The sequence below is a fragment of the Salvelinus fontinalis genome, chromosome 12 (genome assembly GCF_029448725.1).
Source record: "Salvelinus fontinalis isolate EN_2023a chromosome 12, ASM2944872v1, whole genome shotgun sequence".
In the NCBI taxonomy this organism is placed as follows: domain Eukaryota; kingdom Metazoa; phylum Chordata; class Actinopteri; order Salmoniformes; family Salmonidae; genus Salvelinus; species Salvelinus fontinalis.
The window spans coordinates 22,751,018-22,776,355 of record NC_074676.1 but is presented as its reverse complement, the minus strand read 5'-3'; the positions used below and the strand labels follow the sequence as shown (position 1 = coordinate 22,776,355).

At 41.7% G+C, this 25,338-nt stretch overlaps 1 protein-coding gene and 1 long non-coding RNA gene across 8 annotated transcripts in view; one reads left to right on the top strand and one right to left on the bottom strand.

The window, feature by feature from the left end:
• Positions 1-19,584, top strand: part of LOC129867001 (protein piccolo-like) — a 102,113-nt gene extending 82,529 nt beyond the window's left edge. For 3 of the 7 annotated variants that reach the window (XM_055940084.1, XM_055940083.1, XM_055940080.1), the window contains 12 exons: positions 142-272; positions 2,341-2,367; positions 4,445-4,538; positions 5,458-5,529; positions 6,170-6,421; positions 7,775-7,853; positions 8,214-8,408; positions 12,047-12,185; positions 12,736-12,803; positions 14,623-14,766; positions 15,163-15,308; positions 15,839-19,584. In XM_055940084.1, coding sequence (XP_055796059.1) covers positions 142-272; positions 2,341-2,367; positions 4,445-4,538; positions 5,458-5,529; positions 6,170-6,421; positions 7,775-7,853; positions 8,214-8,408; positions 12,047-12,185; positions 12,736-12,803; positions 14,623-14,766; positions 15,163-15,308; positions 15,839-15,982 — 1,491 coding nt within the window. In that variant the 3' untranslated portion in view covers positions 15,983-19,584. Of the gene's footprint in view, positions 1-141; positions 273-2,340; positions 2,368-4,444; positions 4,539-5,457; positions 5,530-6,169; positions 6,422-7,774; positions 7,854-8,213; positions 8,409-12,046; positions 12,186-12,735; positions 12,804-14,622; positions 14,767-15,162; positions 15,309-15,838 lie in introns of those variants that run through there. The other 4 variants (XM_055940086.1, XM_055940082.1, XM_055940081.1 and 1 more) reach the window with 3 other exon arrangements.
• On the bottom strand, positions 16,993-24,547 carry LOC129867003 (uncharacterized). The gene is made up of 3 exons (XR_008761568.1): positions 22,794-24,547; positions 21,670-22,161; positions 16,993-21,544 (listed from the first exon to the last, which is right to left on the bottom strand). It is a non-coding gene; the product is annotated as an uncharacterized LOC129867003 (long non-coding RNA).
• Between the last annotated feature and the right edge of the window lie 791 nt (positions 24,548-25,338).

Here is a 25,338-nt window from a genome sequence, read left to right as displayed (position 1 = left end):
CCACTTGATTGATCCACCTGTCAAGAGTTTGATGATTAGTCAGAATCAGGTTGTCCAGTGTTGAGAAACACTGGTCTACGTGCCTGTAGAACCTAGTTGAACATACTGCATGTCTCTCTCTGTCCGCTCTGTCTCCTCCAGCTCCAAATCAGCTATGACAGGAACCTGGGGAACCTGATAGTGCATGTGCTCCAGGCCAGGAACCTGGCTCAGAGAGACCCCAACAGATACTCTGACCCCTTTGTCAAGGTCTACCTCCTACCAGGGAGAGGGTGAGATACTTTCACAATGCTTGCTACTGCTTCTGGACTGCTTTTTTCTCTCCCTCTCTCTCTCTCTCTCTCTCTCTCTCTCTCTCTCTCTCTCTCTCTCTCTCTCTCTCTCTCTCTCTCTCTCTCTCTCTCTCTCTCTCTCTCTCTCTCTCTCTCTCTCTCTCTCTCTCTCTCTGAGTATTGACTGTTATTGTGGTGTGCCTTTATTAATCTGTTAGAGTTACTGTGAGCTCTCTGCGAAAGATTGATTGTAAGTAGAAGCCTAGGAGTTCATAAAACATGATAGTGACACATCCAACTGGGGGCTATCTCCATAGCTTCTAACTGGCCTCAGTTGGCATATTGCGTGTACATGTCTGGTTATTGTGGCTAGTCAGATTAATATAATACTTTGATTCAAATGTTTGCATGCTTTGCAAGAAGAAGGATTTCCTAATAACCCTGTTTACATCAGGCTAGCTGATGGCTCTCTGATAACCGCTGAAAATTGCCAATCAAAATAAATGTTCAACCACAGTGACCAAGTTATTTTTGGGAAGCATATTTGATTCTGAGTTGGGACATATGAAGTCTGTTTGTGAAAACTACTTCTAAGACACATACATTCAGTTGATTCAAATTCACTTCACTCACGCTAAAGAGGGAGGCTCTTTAACACACGCGCAGAACAAATACACCACTGGAACGCCGATTAAGGTGTTTACATATCCTAATAATTCACAGGATTGCTCAGAAAACCAGGTGTTTTAATCGGTGTATGTTTACTTAGATTGTGACCTTACGCCGATTAAGATAAGCAGAGTAAGGTGTTTACATGACTATTGCATAATCTGACTACTGCCATAGCCTAGTGGTTAGAGCATTGGGCCAGTAACCGCAAAGGTTGCTGGATCAAATCCCTGAGCTGACAAGTTAAATATAAGTTTTTCTGCCCCTGAGCAAGGCAGTTAACACACTGTTCCCTGGGCGCTGTGGATGTCGATTAAGGCAGCCCCCCGTACCTCTCTGATTCAGAGGGGTTGGGTTAAATGCGGAAGACACATTTCAGTTGAATGCATTCAGTTGTACAACTGACTAGGTATCACCCTTTCCCTAATCAATTTAATATCAAATTATTAACCTTTATTTAACTCGGAAAATCAGTTAAGAACAAATTCTCTTATTTACAATGAGGGCCTACCCCGGCCAAACCCGGACGATGCTGGGCCAATTGTGCGCCGCCCTATGGGACTCCCAATCACGGCCGGATGTGACACAGCCTTGATTCGAACCTGGTGCATGTAAACGTACTCATGGACAGATACTACAACTTCATATGAAACACTATTTGGTCAGTGTATCAAAGCATTCTGTATTTACTCTAAGATATTCTCTAGAATGCTGATATTGTGTGTGTGTGTGTGTGTGTGTGTGTGTGTGTGTGTGTGTGTGTGTGTGTGTGTGTGTGTGTGTGTGTGTGTGTGTGTGTGTGTGTGTGTGTGTGTGTGTGTGTGTGTGTGTGTGTGTGTGTGTGTGTGTGTGTGTGGTCTCTTTCTGAGTGCTCTGATGTGATAGTGTAGTAAGGTTCAACCCTCCCACGGGACAGCGATTATCAGTTTATCAGCATCAGCTTAGCGTATCCCTCTCTCCTTCCTTGCCCCATCATTGTCTCCATCCCTCTCTTCCTGTGAAAACGCAGAGAGATCGATAGTCTTTATCTGACCTATAACACTATCTGAGTTCTACTAATGGCTCTATCAGCCATGTTCATGGGATTTTACAGTACGGTGCCAGAACTCTACCCTGATTTCGGATTGGATCAAAGATTCAGAGACTGTACCCGATTTAGATAGAAACTGCCAGCACAGACACACACACACACCTCTTTAGCTCAGTATATAGGGACTGCTTGATATGTGTTTAAACAGTAGACAATAGTAAATAAACCATGTCTTTATGTTTCTATGTTGTCGTTCTTTATCTCCTTCCCTTTTATGTCTCTGTTTCTCTGACGATTTCTTTCTTTTTGCTGTTCTTGTTGTTTGTTGTCTGTTGTCTCTACCCTCCTCTCCCTCCCCTGGACTCTCAGACAAGTCATGGTAGTCCAGAACGCAAGGTAGTGTAGTGCTTCTCTGCTTCTCTCCTTCTCTTCTTCTCTCCATCTCTGCTTCTCTCCTTCTCTCCTTCGCTGCTCTCTTCTTCTTTGATTCGGTTCTTATCTGCTTCTATCCTTCCCTAATATTTTACTTCTCTGCTTCTCTTTTTCTCTGCTCTTTTCCTTCTCTCCTTCTCTGCTGCTATCCTTCTCTGATTCTGTTCTTCTTTTCCTCTCTCCTTCTCTTCTTCTCTGATTCTGTTCTTCTCTGCTTCTATCCTTCTCTAATATTTTCCTTCTCTGCTTCTCTTTTTCTCTGCTCTTTTCCTTATTTCCTTCTCTGCTTCTATCCTTCTCTGCTCTCTTCCTCTCTTCGTGCTATCCTTCGCTGCTCTCTTCCTTCTCTGCTTCTATCCTTCTCTGCTCTCCTCCTTCTCTGCTGCTATTCTCTGCTCTCTTCCTTCTCTGCTGCTATCCTTCGCTGCTCTCTTCCTTCTCTGCTGCTATCTTTCTCTGCTAATATCCTTCGCTGCTTTCTTCATTCTCTCCTTCTCCGCTCTTCTCCTTCTCTGCCTCTCCTTCTTTGCATTCTGTCTCAGTTTCTCTGCCCCTCTGTCTCCTACTTTCCTTCCCTCCCTCCTTTTCTCTCAGTCTTGCCTTCTCTGGCTCTCTAATTATCTGCCTCTCTGCTTTCAGTCTGTTTTTCCCCCCTGCGTCAATGTGCAATGTGATTATCTGATTGTGCAGATGTAGCCAAGAACATTGCTGGGTTGAAATCAAAGTTGAAATGTGAAATCATTTCATGAGTCAGACGTGTTTTTCACCTCACCTTATTGCTCTCTGCTACAGGAGTGGAGCTGTGCCTTACAGTCAAATATTGATTCAACCAGACAAACATACATACATCACTATTTCTTTGACTTTATTCTTGTTTCATGTTGTTATCCTGTCTAGCCAGGTGTCTATACACTACCGTTCAAAAGTTTGGGGTCACTTAGAAATGTCCTTGTTTTTGAAAGAAAAGCTAATTTTTTGTCCATTAACATAGTATCAAAATTGATCAGAAATACAGTGTAGACATTGTTAATGCTGTAAATGACAATTGTAGCTGGAAACGGCAGATTTTTTTATGAAATACATTAGAGTGTCTAGTTTGAGAAACGGACTCCTCACAAGTCCTCAACTGGCAGGTTCATTAAATAGTACCCGCAAAACACCAGTCACAATGTCAACAGTGAAGAGGCGACTCCGGGATCTCAAACTAGACACTCTCAAACTAGACACTCGAATGTACTTGTCCTCTTGCTCAGTTGTGCACCAGGGCCTCCCACTCCTCTTTTTTTTGTTCTGTGAAGGGAGTAGTACACACCGTTCTTCAGTTTCTTAGAAATTTCTCGCATGGAATAGCTTTCATTTCTCAGAGCAATAATAGACTGACGAGTTTCAGAAGAAAGTTATTTGTTTCTGGCCATTTTGAGCCTGTAATCGAACGCATAAATGCTGATTCTCCAGATACTCAACTAGTCTAAAGAATGCCAGTTTTATTGCTTCTTAAATTAGCACAACAAATCTCAGCTGTGCTATCATAATTGCAAAAGGGTTTTCTAATGATCAATTAGCCTTTTAAAATGATAAACTTGGATTAGCTAACACAGCGTGCCATTGGAACACAGGAGTGATGGTTGCTGATTATGGGCCTCTGTACGCCTATGTAGATATTCCATCAACAATCTGCCATTTCCAGCTACAACAGTCATTTACAACATTAACAATGTCTACACTGTATTGCAGATCAATTTTATGATATTTTAATGGACAAGAAATGTGCTTTTCTTTCAAAAACAAGGACATTTCCATGTGACCCCAAACTTTTGAACGGTGGTGTACATTTGACCCTCATCCAACATTTGCAAGACTTCATGTACAATATATGATGATATAATTATATTGAATCAGATATTCAATTATCGACATCCTGCCATATCATCTTTATATCTATCATCAAATGTCATTTGGCAAAATCTACAATAAGGTGGACATATTAACATACAAAGACCACATCTGAGACTAAATGTGTTCCTTTGTTATGACATCATAGTGGTGAGAACAAGAGGAGGACCAAGTACGTTCAAAGGAGTCTGAACCCAGAGTGGAACCAGACCGTCATCTACAAGAACATACACCTGGAACAGGTAGCAACACACACACACACACGCACACACACAAAGCACCTACTAACGCAACCGTCACACACAAATCCACACACATCCACATTGAACATTATTTTGAATGAATTTATTTAGTTAGTCTTATTTCAAGTTGAATTGGTAGTTCTGAATCCTTGTTGATGTTCTGACTGTCTCTCTGCAGCCTCAGTACCCATTACCAATCCCTTGAAGCCCATAACACCACTCTCCTGGCTAGGTTTAACAACCCTCTCCACCCCTCATTCTGAGCCCTTACAGACTACTAATCACCAGCAAGAGAAAGAGAGAGACAGAGACTTCTTCATTCAACCTAACGGTAGCCCTTGGCTGCAATTTGGACCACTTAGGATGAGTGAAGTCTATCCTTACAGCGCTCTCTCTCAGTGGACAGTAGCATCTCAAGTCTAGTGGCTCTTCTGAGACTCTTCTCCCTATTCTGCCCAGTGAGCTTGTAACGCTGCAATATCACCCACTCACTCACTCACCCACTTCTCTGCCAAGCGTGCACACACACACACACACACACACACACACACACACACACACACACACACACACACACACACACACACACACACACACACACACACACACACACACACACACACACACACACACACACACACACACACACACACACACACACACACACACACACACACACACACACAATCACAGAGTCCCCTGACAGGCTGGTGGAATGAGATTGGTCTGTGTGGGTGTTGTACTTGGCATAACTTGTTTAAATGCATTTGTTAATTTAATTATACTGTATATATCTCTCTCTGTCTCTATGTCTCTCTCTCTCTATCATTCTCTCCCATTCCCTATTTTCTCCCATCCATCTCACTCTCTCCCTCTCTCCTCCCTCCTCCCTCCTCCCTCCTATCCCACTCTCTCTCAGCTGAAGAAGAAGACTCTGGAGGTGACAGTGTGGGATTATGACAAATCTTCCTCCAATGACTTCCTGGGAGAAGTGAGTGTCTCCAGTATCAGACACACTCTGGTTGGACCGTCACATACATTCACTTGAGTCATCCCTTTACCCCAATGTCTCCTGATGTTTTTAAGTGTTCTCCAGCCAACAGGGGCTTATAATTTCAGCCTACCCTTCCCAATAAGACTTTATTCACTGGTAATTTGACGTTTTATCAGTCTGTAGAATGAATCCCATTGATCCTCTGCTAAATGGACAAGGAGCCTAATTATTTATAAAGCAGTATGATGGTATGTTTCAACATCACAGAACCCCATGTCTGAAAACTATTTACTGATTCCATGTATCTACAGTATAAGTATTTGCTTACACATGCCTACTCTCTACCCCTCTCTCTCTCTCTCTCTCTCTCTCTCTCTCTCTCTCTCTCTCTCTCTCTCTCTCTCTCTCTCTCTTTCTGTCTGTCTCTGTCTTTCTCAATCTTTATCTCTTCTCTCTCTCTCTCTCTCTCTCTCTCTCTCTCTCTCTCTCTCTCTCTCTCTCTCTCTCTCTCTCTCTCTCTCTCTCTCTCTCTCCTCTCTCTCTCTCTCTCTCTCTCTCTCTCTCTCTCTCTCTCTCTCTCTCTCTCTCTCTCTCTCTCTCTCTCTCTCTCTCTCTCTCTCTCTCTCTCTCTCTCCAGGTGTTGATAGATCTGTCTAACACATCTCAGCTGGACAACACTCCTCGCTGGCTGCCTCTGAAGGAGCAGAGTGAGAGCATTGAGCATAGCAGAGCACACCACACCGCCCAGGGGCCTGGGGGGGCAGGAGCAGGGGCAGGGCCGGGACAGGAGCCCATAGCGGGGCAAGGACCAGGCAAGGACATGGGGCCAGGATTAGGACAAGGACAAGGCCTAATGCATGGACAGGGACAGAGACAGGGGCAGGGGCAGGTACTGTACAGTATTAATTGTCTACCATCTATCCTTTTCATAATGGATTGTATGTTTTATACACTCTTCGAAAAAATGGTTCCAAAAGGTTTATTTGCAGAGGTAACCATTTTGATCAGAAGAACCCTTTTTGGAAGACAAGGATTCTTTGTAAGGCAAAGGGTTCTTCTTAGAACGTCTTATTAGAACTGTTTTGGGAAAAAAGAGTTCTTTGATGATTTTTTGGAAGACAAGAAGGCCGTCAGGTCCATGTATTTGGACAGTGACACAATTTGTATCATTTTGGCTCTGTACACCACCACAATGGATTTGAAAGGAAACAATCAAGATGTGGAACAGCTGAGCAGCTAATTGTCCAGTTACTTTTAGTCCCTTAAAAAGGGGGGGGATCACATATACAAAGTGCTGTAATTCCTACACCGTTCACACGACTTGGATGTAAATACCCTCAAATTAAAACGCTGCACTTTCAGCTTTTATTCATTATTTCATTTCAACTCCAATATGCTGTGGTAGACAGCTAAAATAATAATAACTTGGTCAATGTACAAATATTCATGGAACTGACTGTAGAACCATATACAGTATAATATTTCCCAGCATGCTCTATTGCAGGGAGATTTTAAGAAATAGTTTGTTTTACTTTAATATCTGTGTTTTTGCATGTACATCGATTGGTTGATTAATCTAATGCTACAGAAAGATAAATAACAGTTTTGTAACCTAATCCAATCTGTTAGTAATTGCATTTATTGCACCTGTTACTGAGATGGTTGTTCCAGTTTACTGTATGTGAGTGAGGTAGTCACAGTTAATGTTGTCTTCCCTACCCTGGCATTCCTTCTGAATGCAGGTTGCAGGTATCCTAACTCTGGCTTCCAATAGGAATTACACATCCCTTTGCAAGTCAGCATAATGTGACTTGAATGCCTGATGTGGCCTGTAAACTAGGAGATTCCTGCCCTCAGAGAATGGCCTTGTGATATATGTAATGTCATGAATAATTTAATTTTAAAGGCTAATAAGGCTGGTGGAACTCTTCAAAGATAAAATGGTTCTCAGTAGAACCCCATTATTAACGGTTCTAAGAAGAACCTTTAGATAAAATTATTCTTGGTAGAACCATATACAGGGGGTTCTTTGAATAAACCTACAGAGGGTTCTAGATAGAACCCTCTGTAAAGGGTTCGATCCAGCACCAAAAAGAGTTTCCCTATGGGGACAAACCGAAGAACCCTGTGTGGTTCTACTTAGCACCTTTTCTTCTAAGAGTGTATGTTTGCCTTAATGATGTAAGATGATATATTATAATGCATATAAAGCACATTGAATTGAATGTAAACCTATTGACAGATGGAGGAGTGCCTTGAGTCCCCCAAGAATTCTGTGATAAAGAGCAGAAGCCACGGGATCTTCCCTGACCCAGCAAAAGGTAAGAGCCTCTTCCAGCTGCTTAATTGTGTGGTTTAGCCACCCTGTTACTTTACAGTTTTTCTTCTTGTCTGTTTTGCTGATTGCCACTCTGTTGTCATAGTGATATAACATGTAGTCATGGTGACAGTTTTACGAATGGCTACTCAGCTGTCATAATTATACTTTTAGTGCCAGTCACTTCTTTGGCTCAGTGCCATCCATATTGTGGGGTCTTGACCCATGGACTAGAGGCACAGTACAAGAGTCTAACTACTACATGGTGCTTTTAGTGACTTTTACAGTAAAGACAGGTTAAAGACATTCCCTTTCTTTCCTCTATCCATCTACTCTCTCTCCCATCCTCCCCCCTCCCTCCCAGACATGCAGATGGTGACTCTAGAGAAGTCCCACAGTAGTCCCGGCAGCTCTAAGTCATCGTCAGATGGCCAGCTTCGTTCCCACGGTCCGTCCCGCAGCCAGAGCAAGAGCAGTGTCACGCAGGCCCACCTGGAGGATGCTGGGATAGCTATTGCTGCCGCAGAGGCCGCTGTGCAACAAGCCCGCCTCCAACCGAGTAATCTACACCCCTTCCTGTGACACACTTCCTCTCTGTTCCACATAGCATGCTAGCTCATCTTCTCTCCGTTTATCTCTCCTCCTGTTCTATCACTCTGTTCTAGCTTTCTGATTGGTTCTTTTAAGCAATTAGTAGGTTCCTATAATTAGGCGAACAGTTCTATGTTGTTAGGTTTTCTTGTTTGCTCCAGTGGTGCAACAGCCACTGATCGCCAGAGTTCATCACTAAAGCATTGCTGGGGAAAGTTGGCCAAAACACAATTTCCTTTACATCATACATACATCAGAGACACTCACAGCAGCCCAGAGTATGCACAGAAAGAATACAGGACAGAGAAGGTAACAGACACAGTTCAGCCACTCCTGTCTCTTCTCTAGAGTGAAGATATATGTCTAGATATATGAGTGGTTTTTACTCTCCCCAGTGTGAACCCCTGTCCGTCCTCCACGTCTAGAAACCATGCTAAGGATAGCAAACACTCATTATTCAATCTATGGGCCCTTCAGTCACTCCTGGACAGAGCTTGACCCCAAGTTGTGGCATACAGTCCCCCCCTCCTGGTGTTTGTTTGGTTCTCTGGACCACTCCCCCCAACAACTAACCTAGAAGAGGTCAAGCACCTGTGTGTGTGTGTGTGTGTGTGTGTGTGTGTGTGTGTGTGTGTGTGTGGTGTGTGTATGACCCCTGACCCCTAAGCTGGTTCAATGTAACAATACACACACCCTGAGATGTACAGTCTACCACTACCCCTTGATGAGATTTAAAAACGCCACATGACACTGACCAAACACACTAGCAAGTACAGACACAGCAGCACGGGGGTCAAAGGGCAACAGGAAACTTACTCTGCACTCACTGGCCAATTAGAGTACAGACAGGAGTCAGCTGACCTTCAGGGGAACGGCAGTGTCTAGGGAAGGTGAGACAACAGGCCAGGAGTGTAGATATTTTTAATCAAAAGAAGTACATATGACCTCACTAATCAAACTAAATGCCATTCTCTCCTCTAGAGAACCATGCTCTCAGTAAGGACCATAATACAACTTCATGATGATGTAAACCATTGAGAGCTCAGATAAATATGTGTAAATAGTCAAAAACTTCTCAATAGCTGCTTTGGTATTTGTACCCTTGCATTGAAGAACCATACTGTATGTGCATTTTTACCACACTACACTGTCAAATATTTTGTTTATACAACATCAAGAGATATCATCACACTTCTCTCTCTGCTTGTGTTTTATCTCATACTTCTTTTCCATACTTTTTTATAATGAGTCATGAAGTCAATCAAATGTTTTTCAAAATGCACATATATGGTTCTTCGTCTGCAGGATGAATTCATTTAAATTCATAGTAAATGTACAAATCTATTCAAGTAATTACCATAACTATTATTTTATCACCACTCTTCTCTGTTTCTGAATTAGTATTATATTTCCGTTACCCGTACTTTGCTTTTACATCAATGTTTATTCCTTGGTTTCCATGTTTCAATGTTTCATCTAGGTATAATGCTTTATTAGCATGTATGAGCCTTAATAATGTCTTATAAGAACGCCTATGTTTTTTCTCTCTATGCATAACATTTTCAACCGTCTCAAACTGGCTGTTTTTTAGTTGGGATCATTATGAGATTGTTAAAAGACATTATAAAGGGGCCATACATGCTCATGACAAGGTATTATAGCTACAGTGCCTGTAGAAAATGTACACCCCTTAAATGTACACCCCATTTTGTTGTGTCAGTGCCTTTCATGCATTTAAATAAGGATCCCCCCATGTATCTAGACACCATATTTTTGTGTGTTTGAAAAAAAGTGTATATTAAACATGCAAAACTGAAATATCATAATTGGATTAGTCTCCACCCCCTGAGGTAATATTTGGTGGAAGCACCTTTCGCAGCCATTACAGCTGTGAGTCTGTTGGGATAGGCCTCTACCAACTTTGCACACTTAGATTTGATAATATTTTACCATTCTTCTTTACAAAACTGTTCATGCTCTGTCAAGTTCATGCCACAAATTATTGATTGTATTTAGGTCAGAGCTGACTGGGCCACTCAAGGACGTTTACTTTTTTTTCCTTAACCACTCCACTGTAGCTTTGGCTGTGTGCTTCAGGTTATTGTCATGCTGAAAGATACACTTCAATCCCAGTTTCAGCTTTCTTGCAGAGGGCAGCAGGTTTTCTTCAATGACTTTTCTTTTTGTTTTGTCAGATCACACAACTTTTTGCCACATGAATACAGAATGTACTTGCTCTGTCATCCAGTTTGGATGGATGTCCTGATCAAGGCAGGGTCTTGGTGGTGCCATACACCTTCCACTTCTGATGAATCATCTAGACCATGCTCCAAGGGATCTTCAAGGCCTTTGGAAATATTTACATACCCATACCTAAATCTGGGCCTTTCCACAACTTTGTCACATAATTCTTTTGAAAGCTCCTTGGTGCTCATGGTTGAGTGTTTGCTTTTCAATTCACCACCCAGAAGAGGGAAGAGAGAGTAGAGTATTACTTTAGAAATCCAAACTTGGTCAATTGTTTTATCACAGCATGCATCATCAATGATTTACAACGACAGGACATGCAGCAATGACCAACACATGATAAACAAAACATATTATGACACATAAAGACACATGCACCCTAGTGTCCCTCAAAGAATAGTCAGATTCCAGTGCTGTTTTCTATCCTACTCTGGGGAAAAACAGGCAACATTTTCCAATAGGAAGATCTCAGTTACACTCAATCAATTACACTCTCTCGTGTCAGTGGGTATAAATGACCATCTAAACCTCTCTGTGGAACATCTGGGCAGGATGAACCTGCTACTAAAGCTGCTCCTGTGTTGCATTAGAGTGCTGTGGAGTGGGTGTGTGTCATTGTACATGACCATATGTGTTTTTACTTGCAGCCTTTTTATGAACATGTCCTGCATTGATTCCAGGCTGCAGCCAATTGTAGCACTGGCTTTGTTAATGATTTTGTCAAGCTTGTTAAAGTCTTCCTTAGCTAAACTGTTGAATTTATCCTGAAATCACGTTATTCACTACAATTTAACACAGGTGGAGGACAATTAACTTGGTGTCTGATTTTGAAGGTGATTGGTTACACCTGATCTAATTTAGGATCGCTGTTACAAGGGCGGTGGACACTTATCCAAACAAGGTATTTCAGTTTCTTCATTCTTTTTTAAAACGGGGAAGTTGTTTAGATCAATGGGGGGAAAGCGATATTAATTACAGGCTATAAGGCAACAAAAGGTGAAAGGGAATGTAGAGTTTCTATAGGCACTATAATAATGGATTCTAATATATGTTATAACCGCTAACGGGGAACCAAAAATACACTTTGACCCCCAGGTGTAGCTGCACAATTTGCATATACATCTAGTAATAACAGTGTTTATTACTATGCTTTATAGAATATTATGGACGCACCTTATCAAGGTAGTAAAATGGATCTCACTTTCTCTCCCTCGTACACACACACACACACACACACACACACACACACACACACACACACACACACACACACACACACACACACACACACACACACACACACACACACAGTCATTCTATGCTCTCTCACTCTGTCTCTTTCCCCCCACCCCTCTGTAGGACCAGGCCACAGGTTGGGGGATGTGTCGGGGCCGGTGGTGTCCTCAGCCCCCAATCTGCTGGAGGGGTATGGGGGTCTGGATGGAGAAGAGGGGACTGGCACAGGGGTCGACAGCGCCATTTTCCAGGTCCCACGTATGTGAGTAAATAGCCTGTTTGTGGGGTGTGTGTGTCTGTTCCCCAGTCTGCCCTGTACGGAGATTGTGCGCGCCTGGTATCCAAACATATATGGCTTGAGATGCGGACACTGGTTGAATGTGTGTAGCAAGCTACCTAGTTTAAATATCAATAGTAGTGACACAGCAGCTGCAGTATAACATTTGATTTACATCATCATCAATATGATTGGTTGGATAATAGCCTGTGCATAGCAGAGAGGCAGAAAGACATAGAGAGGAGCGGCTGCATCTACGACCCTCCAACCCAACTCCCTTCTGTAGTCGGGAGTTGCACATGTTTTTTAGGACACCAGCAAAGCAGGTAGTTTAGACTGTAGTTAATTACTGTATACTGAAATATCCACACAAGCCCCGAGCCAGCCAGCCACATACTGTATCATTAGAAGAGGGTCTTTTCTCATTTTGAGCACCTGCCCCCTGAAAGGTCTGTGGCACGGCCCTGGTGTAGCTGATCTATCACATACCACTTTGTCGTCTGTGTTTCTAAGTGAAATATGTGTTTACCAACAGAGGGAAGACCATCCCCAACGGCATCGACAAGTCTAGAGGACTGCCACTCTCGCTATCAGACAATGAGGGTAAGACTGTGTGTGTTTGTGTGTGTGTACCTGTTTTCCTACCTTATCAGGACCCCAATGTCACAACAATTCACCCAAATGTCCTGACAAAGAATTAAAAACAATAACCTTTTTTCTCAATTTGTTCAAATGCTATTTTAAGCTTAAGGTTTAGGGTTTTGCTGTTAAGGTTAAGTTTAGTGTTAGGATTTTTGGGGTTAAGGTTAGGGTTAGGTTAAGGGTAGAGTTAGGTTTAGGGGTTAGGGAAAATAGGATTTTTAATAGTAAAAATAGGTTACTACCACAAAAAAAAGTTGTGTATGTGTGTGACTCCTTATAAGCTTTGTCTTCATATGTATGCCATCTACTGGACAGAACAGGACATAACACCAACAGGCCTACCTCTAAATGCAAACCTGGTCCCCTGGACAGAAAGTAACTATATATCTCTCTGTGTGTCATAACTCTATCTAGGATTCAGATAGCTCAGCTGTCATGGTTGCTCCTCTCTCCAGTAGAAACTGGAGAGAGGAGAGTCCTGCCCTGGGTCTATTTTGGCGCAGGCAGTGTGTCAGTGTTGAATAATTTACAGCAACAGAGAGGAAGGGTGTGTGTATCTCACCATTACTATGTCTGTCTGTCTTTCTCTCTAAATTCAATTCAATTTTAGGGGCTTTATTTGCATGGGAAACATATGTTTACAATGTCGAAGCAACTGAAAAAGATCATTAACAAAAGTGAAATAAACAATAAAAAATTAACAGTAAACATTACACTTAAAAAAGTATATACAGTGTTGTAATGATGTGCAAATAGTTAAAGTACAAATGGGAAAATATATAAATCTAGGTTGTATTTACAATGGTGTTTGTTCTTCATTGGTTGCCCTTTTCTTCTGGCAGCAGGTCACAAATCTTGCTGCTGTGTAGCACACTGTGGTATTTCACCCAATAGATATGGGAGTTTATCAAAATTAGATTTTTTTTCAAATTATTTGTGGGTCTGTGTAATCTGAGTGAAATATGTGTCTCTAATATGGTCTATTACGTATAATAATACACTTGGCAGGAGGTTAGAAAGTGCAACTCAGTTTCCACCTCATTTTGTGTCTTTTCTTGAGAGCCAGGTCTGCTTTCGGCGGCCTTTTTCAATAGCAAGGCTATGCTCACTGAGTCTTTACATAGTCAAACATTTCCTTTTTTGGGGCAGTCACAGTGGTTTTCTTCCATTGTGTACTCTCTGTTTAGTGCCAAATAGCATTCTAGTTTGCTCAGTTTTATTTGTAAATTCTTTCCAACGAGTCAAGTAATTATCTTTTTTCTCATGATTTGGTTGGGTCTAAATGTGTTGCTGTCCTGGGGCTCTGTGGTGTCTGTTTGTTAACAGAGCCCCAGGACCAGCTAGCTTAGGGGTCTCTTCTCAAGGTTCATCTCTCTGTAGGTGATGGCTTTGTTATGGAAGGTTTGGGAATTGCTTCCTTTTAGGTGATTGTAGAATTTAACAGCTCTTTTCTAGATTTTGGTAATTAGTGGGTATCAGCCTAATTCTGCTCTGCATGCATTATTTGGTGTTTTACGTTGTACACTGAGGATATTTTTGCAGAATTCTGCATGCATAGTCTTAATTTGGTGTTTGTCCCATTTTGTGAATACTTGGTTGGTGAGCAGACACCAGACCTCATAACCATAAATGGCAATGGGTTCTATAACCAATTCAAGTATCTCTCTCTCTCTCTCTCTCTCTCTCTCTCTCTCTCTCTCTCTGCCTCGCCTCCCCCTCCTGCCCTTCTCTCCTCTCCTCCCCTCCTCCCCTCCTACTACCTCTCCCCCTTCTCCCCCAGGGGGTGGGGGTAAGACCCAGATGATGGGGGAGATCAAGGTGGCCTTGAAGAAGGAGGTGAAACAAGAGGGAGACCAGCTGGTCCTGGAGGTTCTACAGTGTAGAAACATCACTTACAAGTTCAAGAGCCCAGACCACCTACCAGGTGTGTGTGTGTGTGTGTGTGTGTGTGTGTGTGTGTGTGTGTGTGTGGGTGTGGGTGTGGGTGTGGGTGTGGGTGTGGGTGTGGGTGTGGGTGGACAGGTATATTAAACAAACAAACATTTTACCGATAGGGGACATTTTTGTTAGTCACCACGAGGTCAAATGCTATTTTTAGGGGGTTTAGGGTTAAGGTTAGAATTCGTCTTAGGGTTAGAATTACGTTAAAGGTTGAGGTTAGGGTTAGGGTTAGTACGGGCTAGGGTTAGGGGTTAGGGAAAATAGGATTTTGAATGGGACAGAATTGTGTGTCCCCACAAGGTTAGCTGTACAAGACTGTGCATCTGTGCATGTCTGTCTGTCTGCCTCACTGACTGTCTGACTGTGTGTCTCTCTGTAGATCTCTATGTGAAGCTGTACGTTGTTAATGTGGCGACTCAGAAGAGGATCATCAAGAAGAAGACAAGAGTGTGTCGACACGACAGAGAACCCTCCTTCAACGAGACCTTTAGGTTTAGCCTCAACCCCACCGGACACTCCCTGCAGGTAAAAAAACAAACACATAATATACCCTTTTACTCTGGTTTCCTGCTTCATTCAAACTGTTAATTGTTCTAATAGGCTCGTGTGTGTGTGTGTGTGTATGTTTAATACTTGTAATTCTTGTACTTTTCACACACACACACACACACACACACACACACATTTTTGTTTTACTATCCCTGAGGAGACCAAACAATTGATTCCCATTCAAAATCTTAACCCTAACCTTATCCCTAAACCCCTTACCCTAAACCTAACTTCTAAACTCTAACCCTAATTGTAACCCTAATCCTAATTGTAACCCTAAACCAAACCCCTAAACCTAAAATAGCCTTTTTTCTTGTGGGGACTGGCGAAATGTCCCCATTTGTCTGAGTGTTCCTTGTTTTGCTATCCTTGGAAGGACTTCTGGTCCACACAAGGATAGTAAAACCAAACACATGCTCGCACACACAGAAACAAACAAACATAAACACACACCACACACACTGGATACCCACTACAGGTATGTGTATGTTCTCTCCTGTCCCCAGTTGTTCCTGGTGTCTAATGGGGGTAAGTTTATGAAGAAGACCCTGATAGGAGAGGCCTACATCTGGCTGGACAAGGTGGACATGAGGAAGAGGGTGGTCAGCTGGCACAAGCTGCTGGTCAATTCCACACACAACCAGTCCTGAGAGTTCAACTTAAGGTCACAGAAAGGTCAACCAGAGGTCAGTGAAGGTCAATGAATAGTATTGGTCAGTGCTTGCTCGTAGAGGACGAAAAAGAGGAAAAGGGATATGAGTTGCATTACAGAGTACCCTGCATCTCCTTTGTGTTATTTTATATGGAAAGAAGAGAGCGAGGAAGGAAGGAAGGAAGGAAGGAAGGAAGGAAGGAAGGAAGGAAGGAAGGAAGGAAGGAAGATGGCCTATCCCCTCACACTGCCATAAATGGACTGTACCCTGATTCTTTATTGGATGGTAACAGCCAGAGACTCAACCCTGATTTCTGAATGGACCAAATATTCAGAGACTGTACCCAGATTGGATAGAGACTGCCAACACACACACACACAGACACAGACACAGACACAGACACAGACACAGACACAGACACAGACACAGACACACACAGACACAGAGGAATGAAGAAGTCCCCTTATCTGCTGTAAGAGGATACACACATCTCACAATCTCCCAGCTCTCTGCTGGACATGTCGGATGCAAAACCTGACGTCAATCAGGACTGTGCAGCAATACCACAGAGTAATTCCCATGCCAGAACTACTCCTTTCTGTTTTGTCTGGATCTGATGTTGCTGTCTATGGTTTATCATAGCCTCCACGTTAAGATCTTTGTGATCTGTGAATCTGTCAGTCAGTCAGTCAGTGGGGTGCAAATTAATGTATTTGTTTCTTGTCCTGGGCTGCTTGACAAAGTATGGAATGTTTGTTGTATGATACTATTCATGTAATGTAAAAAAAAACAAGATTTATGTACTTTGAAAATCTATGGTTGATATTGCAGTAACTGAAGCTGACATTATCTGAACACTTCAGTCCAGTAGGTGGCGGTAATTCCCCATTACAGTTAGTTGTCAACCGCCATAAAACTCCAACTAGACCTTACCTGGACAAGTGTTAATGTACATTCAGATGTAGATAGATATATGTCTGAATATTAATCATATCAAAGACACAGTGTACAGAGAAATGTTATTTATGAACATAGAGTTTATAACAATAAAACATACAGATATTGCAGATGATGCGAGGGGTCTACTCATGTGCAGTTTATTCTAAAGACTAAATGTATTCTGTACAGAAGAAGGTATGTATGGAAGGAGCACAGACAATCCAATCACTTTAGCTCTGATGTTATGCAGTTATACTGGGTGTTAGTCATTGGAAAAAATAGGAAAATGCAGTTCAACTGGGGAATGTGGAACTCATTTTACAACTGAGATATTAGAGAGGAGAACTACGACATGGATATCCCTCCTCTTACAGGTGGTGAGAAGAGAACAGATAGAAAGGGGATGTCAGGTCCCTTCCTCTTCAAACGATCCCCTATTATGTCCTGAATGTTACTCACTGAGGAAGATCATATGATTTTACTGGACCCATCTGACTTGATATTTTTGTGTTGTCTTTCACACACGTGACTGGAGGCTTAAACAATAGCTTTGGTTTGAGAGAGAAACCTGGATTGCTGGCCACTTTGCCCAACCTGCAATCGGACAGAGGGATGTGTAGCATCTCTCTGGTGAAGTGCTCTGCTCACCTGTCTGGGCCGCTCACCTGTTCTATGTCAAAGCAACAGGTAAACACACCTGTCCTCTCGGTGTGTGCCTTCACAGTCTGGTTCTCTATGCTGTGTGTGTGTGTGTTAATGTCATCACATCACACAATGTGTGGTTTGTTTAATAACAGAACATCCAACATCATGCTGTACACAGTACACTGTAAATTGTACACTGTGCAGTCGGTGTTCTTGTAAGTGGAGGTAATGCAACAACACAGTGAACCAGCCTGTGGCACTGCCTCTGCTCAATGCTCTAAGTCATTACCTATGGCCCAGTCATCACATATGGCCGGGACATGCTGATACACACTTATATACAGTATAGGTCAATGTTATTGTCAGTCATCACTATAGTAGCCTGGTTTTCATCTCGGTTCAGCTATTACATCCCATTCCTTGTACTCTGTGTCTTTGGTAAATGACAGGAGTGGCAGGGAGTGGAATATTAGCTAAAAAGATTGGTACCCAGACTATGAATATGGTGCATCATAGTAAACAACATCACCAGGTGACCCAACAGACCTACTACCCTCAACCCGACTGCTAGTGTCTAGGCATATCACTGAGGAACTAGGGTTGACAGATGCAATTTCCTAATACATAAAGTCCATATCAGAGGCTCGAAATGCAGACACTGAGTCAAGATGTCAGAATGTTCATAAAACAAAAAATATACATGATTTTAAAGAAAGGTAAAAAGGTTTTACAAAAATTATATTGTCGTGCCAACCTTATTTTGTAAGCAAACCCATTGGTTCTGTTGAAGTAATTCTATGCAACATAGACTTTGTGTTTGAATGCATTTTCTTAACAAGTAATATCAGTGAACATTGCGTCTGAAAATATGTATCTTATGAAGAGAATTTTGATTTATATATTATTAAAGAAAAATATAAAAAAATATAGATACATTTTTTTACTACCTGTATACAATCATATACATCAAGCTTGTGCACTTTAGTATTACATTGTTGACTGATTTCCTTGTTCCGTGTAAAGTGTCATAACATGCAAGTTGAAGTGGCTGTTCCAATTAGTGTCTTTATGTTGAGATGATTTTGAGTTTGTGATGTATGAAGGAGTTCATACAAAACAGTTTTTGATTTACATGGCAAAAGAAAAACTCAAACTAAATCTACAATCACAGACAATTTAAGGTACATATTGCTTCATATCTGAGGAGACACCATCAAACCGTATGGTTAATATAACCACCAACACATGTATGTATAAATCCATGATGATCAGTCCGAGAAGAATTATGAGGTCATTTTCAAAGCCCAACTCCAGGTCTGTCCCCCATTCATGTTCTCCTCAGATTACACTCAACTAGATTGTCAATATCCATTGTCGCTCAGTCCGTTCCTAGTAACCATGAAACCAATCAAACGTGTGTATCTGTGAGGGGTGTGAATGTGGCGTGCTCATCTGATCTATGTAAATATAAAGTGTTTTTATTTTCTACAGAGATTGATTGTTCGTATTGTCTGAGGTTTGAGCATGTGAGTGTAAAACAAAAATACAAAAAACTTAAAACCTGTCTGTCTGTCTGTCTCTAGTGGTGTGTGTGAGAAGGTGATTATGTGATCTGACCGTGCGTTGTCAACCCATGGGTGTCTGACTGTAAAACTATGTCAAAGATGCCCAGCCAACCAGAGGGGACAAATCTACTTAATTTCAGTTGTCTGAGACTTCCTGTTACCACACTGGATATTGCATGTCTGTCAATATTTTGCTTCCAGATATGTTCAAAAAGAGGGAGATAATATGTATAGATTTATCGGAAGTTGTATGCCGACTGTATAAAGATTATGCTTGTAAAATTGTCTTGTTTTTCACTCAGTGTAAAAATGGGGAATCTATCGTTCTGGTTTTGTGGTTGTACACAGGATGTGTTAAGATATTATTATGCAAATTGTGCTGTAAAAAACGGCTGTTTCCCTAAAATCTAAAGAATAAATATAAAAAGAGATTTATTCCACAACCTAAAAGGAGTTTTGGTTACATCTTTGAGTGTGTTCTGTATTATGCATCTATAGTATTTGCCTTCTGCTCTCTTACAGCTTTACTGTACATCCATGTATTATTATTGCAATACTATCATTCCTGTATGTACACTGTATGTACACCATGGGAAAGCAGCCTCTCGGTGGTGGCTCGTTATGGACCATAGCACAGACATACCGCTTCTGGACACTACACATGTTGTACACTCACATGCACACTCTCATGCATGCATGCAGGCACAGACACACACACACACACACAAACATGCACAGACACAAACAAAGACCTGTGCTGTGCTGAGAGAGTGTATATAGTAACCATTAGTCTAGCTCTAGCACCTCTGCATCCCCAGTTAACTGAGAGACTGGCGGCTCTATCTCCATCTCTGTCTATTATCTGTCAAGGCCTCCTGCCTTTCAGCACTACCATGTCCTTCCTTTGACTCGCTCTACTTCTCTCCTCTTTCCTCCTCTCTCTGTCTAGGCAGATCTCACTGTAGAATACATTGCCATGGTACATCTGCTCCCTTGCTCACACATCTATGTGAAGAAGAGAGCGAGAGAATGTGTATGTGTGTGTACCTGTGTGTGTTTGTGAGTGAGAGCGAGGGGAGGTGAGAGAGAGCAGGTGAGAGGACAAGCTAGATGGTGTGTGGTTGCTGAGCAACGATTGACAACCAAAAATCCCAAGCATTCCGGCTGTGTTGCCCTACCCTGCCTCTGGATTGAACTGTCTAACTAGCTCATCTGTTGTCCAATCAAACATGGCCTCTGTCACCTGATACATAATATATACAGTAGATTGGTTACATTGTTTTCAATCACCGTATTATTTATTGTTTACTCCATGTGTAACTCTGTGTTGTTGTCTGTGTCACACTGCTTTGCTTTATCTTGGCCAGGTTGCAGTTGTAAATGAGAACTTGTTCTCAATTAGCCTACCTGGTTAAATAAAGGTGAAATAAAAATTTAAAAATATAAAAAAGTAGGGATGACCAGAGATATTCTCTTGATAAGTGTGTGAATTGGACAATTTTCCTATCAAAATATAGACTTTTGGGTGTAAGGGAAAATGTATTGAGTAAAAAGTACATTAATTTCTTTACGAATGTAGTGAAGTAAAAGTAGCTAAAAATATAAAATAGTAAAGTAATGTACAGATACCACAAAAAACTACTTAAGTAGTACTTTCAAGTATTTTTACACCACTGCCCAAATGCCTTCACACCAGTACATTAGCATACTTTATATACTGTCACACATGCCCTTATTACAGTATTCCATACATAGGTTAAGGCCATGCAACCTGAGTTGAAACCTGAGTGAGGTGCACATGTACAGTACATAAACAGATGCATGTGCCATATTATTATGTGGTGGACACTTGATATGGTCACATGATATTGTTGTGGTGTGTCACAAAATCATGTTACGACCCCACATACAAATATTTTGCTAAGTGGATGGTCTCTTCAGAATGTGTAAACGATACAGCCAAATGGTTACTTGCATATTAGCAAAATCAGAAAGAGATAGTGTCAATATAAATGTTGACGATATCAGTGATGTGCGAGGTAGGTATATGCATACAATCAAGGGTAAAGTGGCTGAGCAGCAGGGGGGAAAATAGTATCAGCAAAGTATGGCGTGTGTGTTAGGAGAGAGTCATGTGAATAGAGGCACTGCAGATAGTGCTGATGACTGGTCCGTCCAAACCACGCGTGAACAAAGGTATCTATTTATTCTGAGAGCCTGTTTCTGTCCTGCCCTTGACTTTGGTGCAGGGCATGTGATGTCCATAGCCTCTTCGTCGCAAAACTCCCTGATCTTGTCAAAAAGATGTCTAGCTGTGTCCAGTCTAGGTGGTGCATTTACAGGCAGACCATCTATGGGAGGTCAGTCTGAACGCTCCTTGGCGACAACACCAGGCTCCAGATCATCGAAGCTGTAAAACAAGGAATAAAACAAGGAATAACAAGTAAATCAGAAGACATTACAACCCTGCACAACATCAATTCACCTCCCAAGTTTAGATAAGAATAACCTCATGCAATGAAAATCATTTTTTACCTGAAGTACTGGTACTGTTTGATCTGTGGCAGCGGCCTGAAGTATGGAGCTGTTGTTGCCAGCCATAGCTTTTCATCAGCACCGTACCATCCTCCAGTCCAACCAGCTGTGGGATGTTGACCCCTGTCACAGGCTGTCCTTCACAATACCAGCATTCTCAGACAAAATGTTCACTCTGGTCTCTCTGAAGCGCTGCTTGATGAGGCCAAAGCACCAGTCAGGGGCAAACTTGGTGGGGCCTGTGATCAGGAGGTGAAGGTCCAGATTGTGGTGGAGCTTGTGCATGTTCCACCAGGCACAATACCAGAGCACAAACGTGTTCTTGTTTTGCCCACTGCAGTTATCACAATTGCAGATCCACAGGTGTTTTCCCAACTCTGCAGTTGGTGAAGAAATGATGCATTTAGTTGATGAAACCTTGCTTGCGCCAACTCTCTTTTTGATGACTGTATGACTGGTGGATTAGAGTTAGGCATGTTCTACTGATTGATGCTGAAAGACAAATTACAAATACATACATTTTAGCATGATTATACAATAGATGCAAAATGGCATTCTGAGATAACACTACACACAGTTCATACAGGGAATGTTAGCTACTGTAGCTAGCCTGCCATCTAACGTCAGCTGGCTAGCTAACAGCTAGCTTTAACTAGCAAAACAAACCAATTGTCATAGCTAGCTAAAGTTAACCAATAGGTCCAATGTTAGCTAGTTAGCTAGCTAACATTAGGTTATAACTAGCAATGCGAAATGGCATTCTGAGACAACTACACTAACGTTACACACACTTCATACACATAGGTTAATGTTAGCTAACGTTAGCAAGCCAGCCACCTAACCTCTTTGCTAGCTAACAGCAAGCTTTAACTTGGGGTCTTTGGTTTAGACATGCCACGTTAACTTGCTAAAATATGAAATATAATCCCAATCCATAGATTAACATTACTAGCAACACAAACTGATTGTCATAGCAAGCTAAATATCATTAGGTTCATTGTTAGTTAGCAAGCCAGCCATCAAACTGCAGCTGGCTAGCTAACAGCAAGCTTTAGCTTGCAATGAAAACAACTTTCTGACAAAATTAGAAACGTATAATATCTGAATCTGTAACGTAAACTCACCCCATTCCATACAAATGTGCGCAACCGCAACATTCAAACGAGGCTACAAAGAAAACTAATGGGACTGTAACGACAGTGTTGACTTCAAAATCGGGGGTGTGAACTAGGTTTCTATTCAAGCTTTGATCGACATGGTAATGGGTCTATAGTATTGGAGAAAAGGTGAAAAAATGGACCCTCCGTTACATCGTGGCGTGTCATGTCGTAACGTACAGCACGCATAAAGCAATCTCTCTCTACCAGGTGTAGCACTTCTCTCATCCTTTAAAAATAAGAAATGGACAGTGACGGGGGTAAGGGGGATACCTAGTCATTTTTTGCGTCATCATTTCATTCGATCATCATTCTCAAAGCCGCTGTTTACTTCTAAGATCACTTTAGCACCACCCTAAAAACACGATTTAAATTCGACACAAACCTTCAAATAGGTATGTAATCACACATTATATAAACTCTTTATAGTAATTTATTTACATTTTAGAGGCGATAAGGTGATAAGTTGGACAGATCGAGTGAAAAAAAGCAATTTTCCCACACGACATCTCTCCTTCTCACTATCACGCATTAGTTTCGATTCCCCACCCGCCATTTTGAAATAGACTGCCTGCTTGAATTATGCAGAAACGGGCAGTGTTTAGGTCATGTAATTGATTCTGTTGGAAAGGGGAGAAATTGTGCTTTACAATGGTATTGACATTACAGGTGATCTGGAAGTATCATGTTTTTGGGGGCGTTAAAATAAGGGCTATTGTACGGACCAAGGCGATGTACGAGTTTACGTGAATTTACGTTAGCTAGATTTTTAACTGTATACATGGATGAAAGCTTGCAACCCCTTTTATAAGACATCCTGAGTCAGTTAGGAGATCTACTTTGTGCATGACACAAGTAATTTTTCCAACAATTGTTTACAGACAGATTATTTCACTCATAATTCACTGTATGGGGTCAGAGGCTTACATACACTAAATTGACTGTGCCTTTAACTTCTCTGCGCACAGATCCCTTTTACGGGATCACTTTCCCAAACAACCGCTAGAATTGCAGGGCGCCAAATGCAAAAAATATTAAAAAAAATATTTATAATCATGCAATCACAAGTGAAATATACCAAAACACAATTTAGCTTGTCGTTAATCCCCCTATCGTGACAGATTTTGAAAATATACTTTACAGCGAAAGAAATCCAAGCTTTTGTGAGTGTAGCAATCAATGCTAGAACAGTTAGCCTTATATTAGCTTAGCTTGAAATATACCAAAACACAATTAGCTTGTTGTTAATCCACCTATCGTGACAGATTTTGAAAATATACTTTACAGCGAAAGAAATCCAAGCTTTTGTGAGTGTAACAATCAATGCTAGAACAGTTAGCCTTATATTAGCTTGGTTAGCTTGGTCACGAAAGTCAAAAAAGCAATAAAATGAATCGCTTAACTAAGAAAATCTTCAGATGTTTGCACTCACGAGACTCCCAGTTACACAACAAATGTTCTTTTTGTTCGATAAATATTACTTCATCACAAAAAAACGCCATTTGGGTTGCGTGTTATGTTCAGAAAACCAAAGCCTTGTTCCGTTCGACAAATTCCAAATAGTATCCGTAATGGTCGTAGAAACATGTCAAATGTTTTTTATAATCAATCCTCAGGTTGTTTTTAACAAACATAATCAATAATATTTAACCGGACCATAACCTATTCATTAAGAGACAAAAGGAAAATGGAGAGCTCCTCTAGCGCGCAGGAACTATTCGGAGGACACCTGACTAGTTTTGAAAAATCTCGTTCACTTTTCAAAATAAAAGCCTGAAACTATGTCTAAAGCCTGGTCACAGCTTAAGGAAGCCACTGGAAAAGGAATCTGGTTGATACCCCTTTAAATGGAAGAAAGACGGTCCAGGAAACTCCTTTATCGACATAACCTGAAAGGCCACTCAGCAAGGAAGAAGCCACTGCTCCAAAACCGTCATAAAAAAGCCAGACTAGGGTTTGCAACTGCACATGGGGACAAATATCGTACTTTTTGGAGAAGCGTCCTCTGGTCTGATGAAACAAAAAATAGAACTGTTTGGCCATAATGACCATCGTTATGTTTGGAGGAAAAAGGATGATGCTTGCAAGCCGAAGAACACCACCCCAACCGTGAAGCACGGGGGTGGCAGCATCATGTTGTGGGAGTGCTTTGCTGCAGGAGGGACTGGTGCACTTCACAAAATAGATGGCATCATGAGGTAGGAAAATGATGTGGATATATTGTAGCAACATCTCAAGACATCAGTCCGGAAGCTAAAGCTTGGTCGCAAATGGGTCTTCCAAATGGACAAAGCCATCACCAAGCATACTTCCAAAGTTGTGGCAAAATGGCTTAAGGACAACAAAGCCAAGGTATTGGAGTAGCCGTCACAAAGCCCTGACCTCATCCTATAGAAAATTTGTGGGCAGAACTGAAAAAGCATGTGTGAGCAAGGAGGCCTACAAACCTGACTCAGTTACACCAGCTCTGTCAGGAGGAATGGGCCAAAATTCACCCAACTTATTGTGGGAA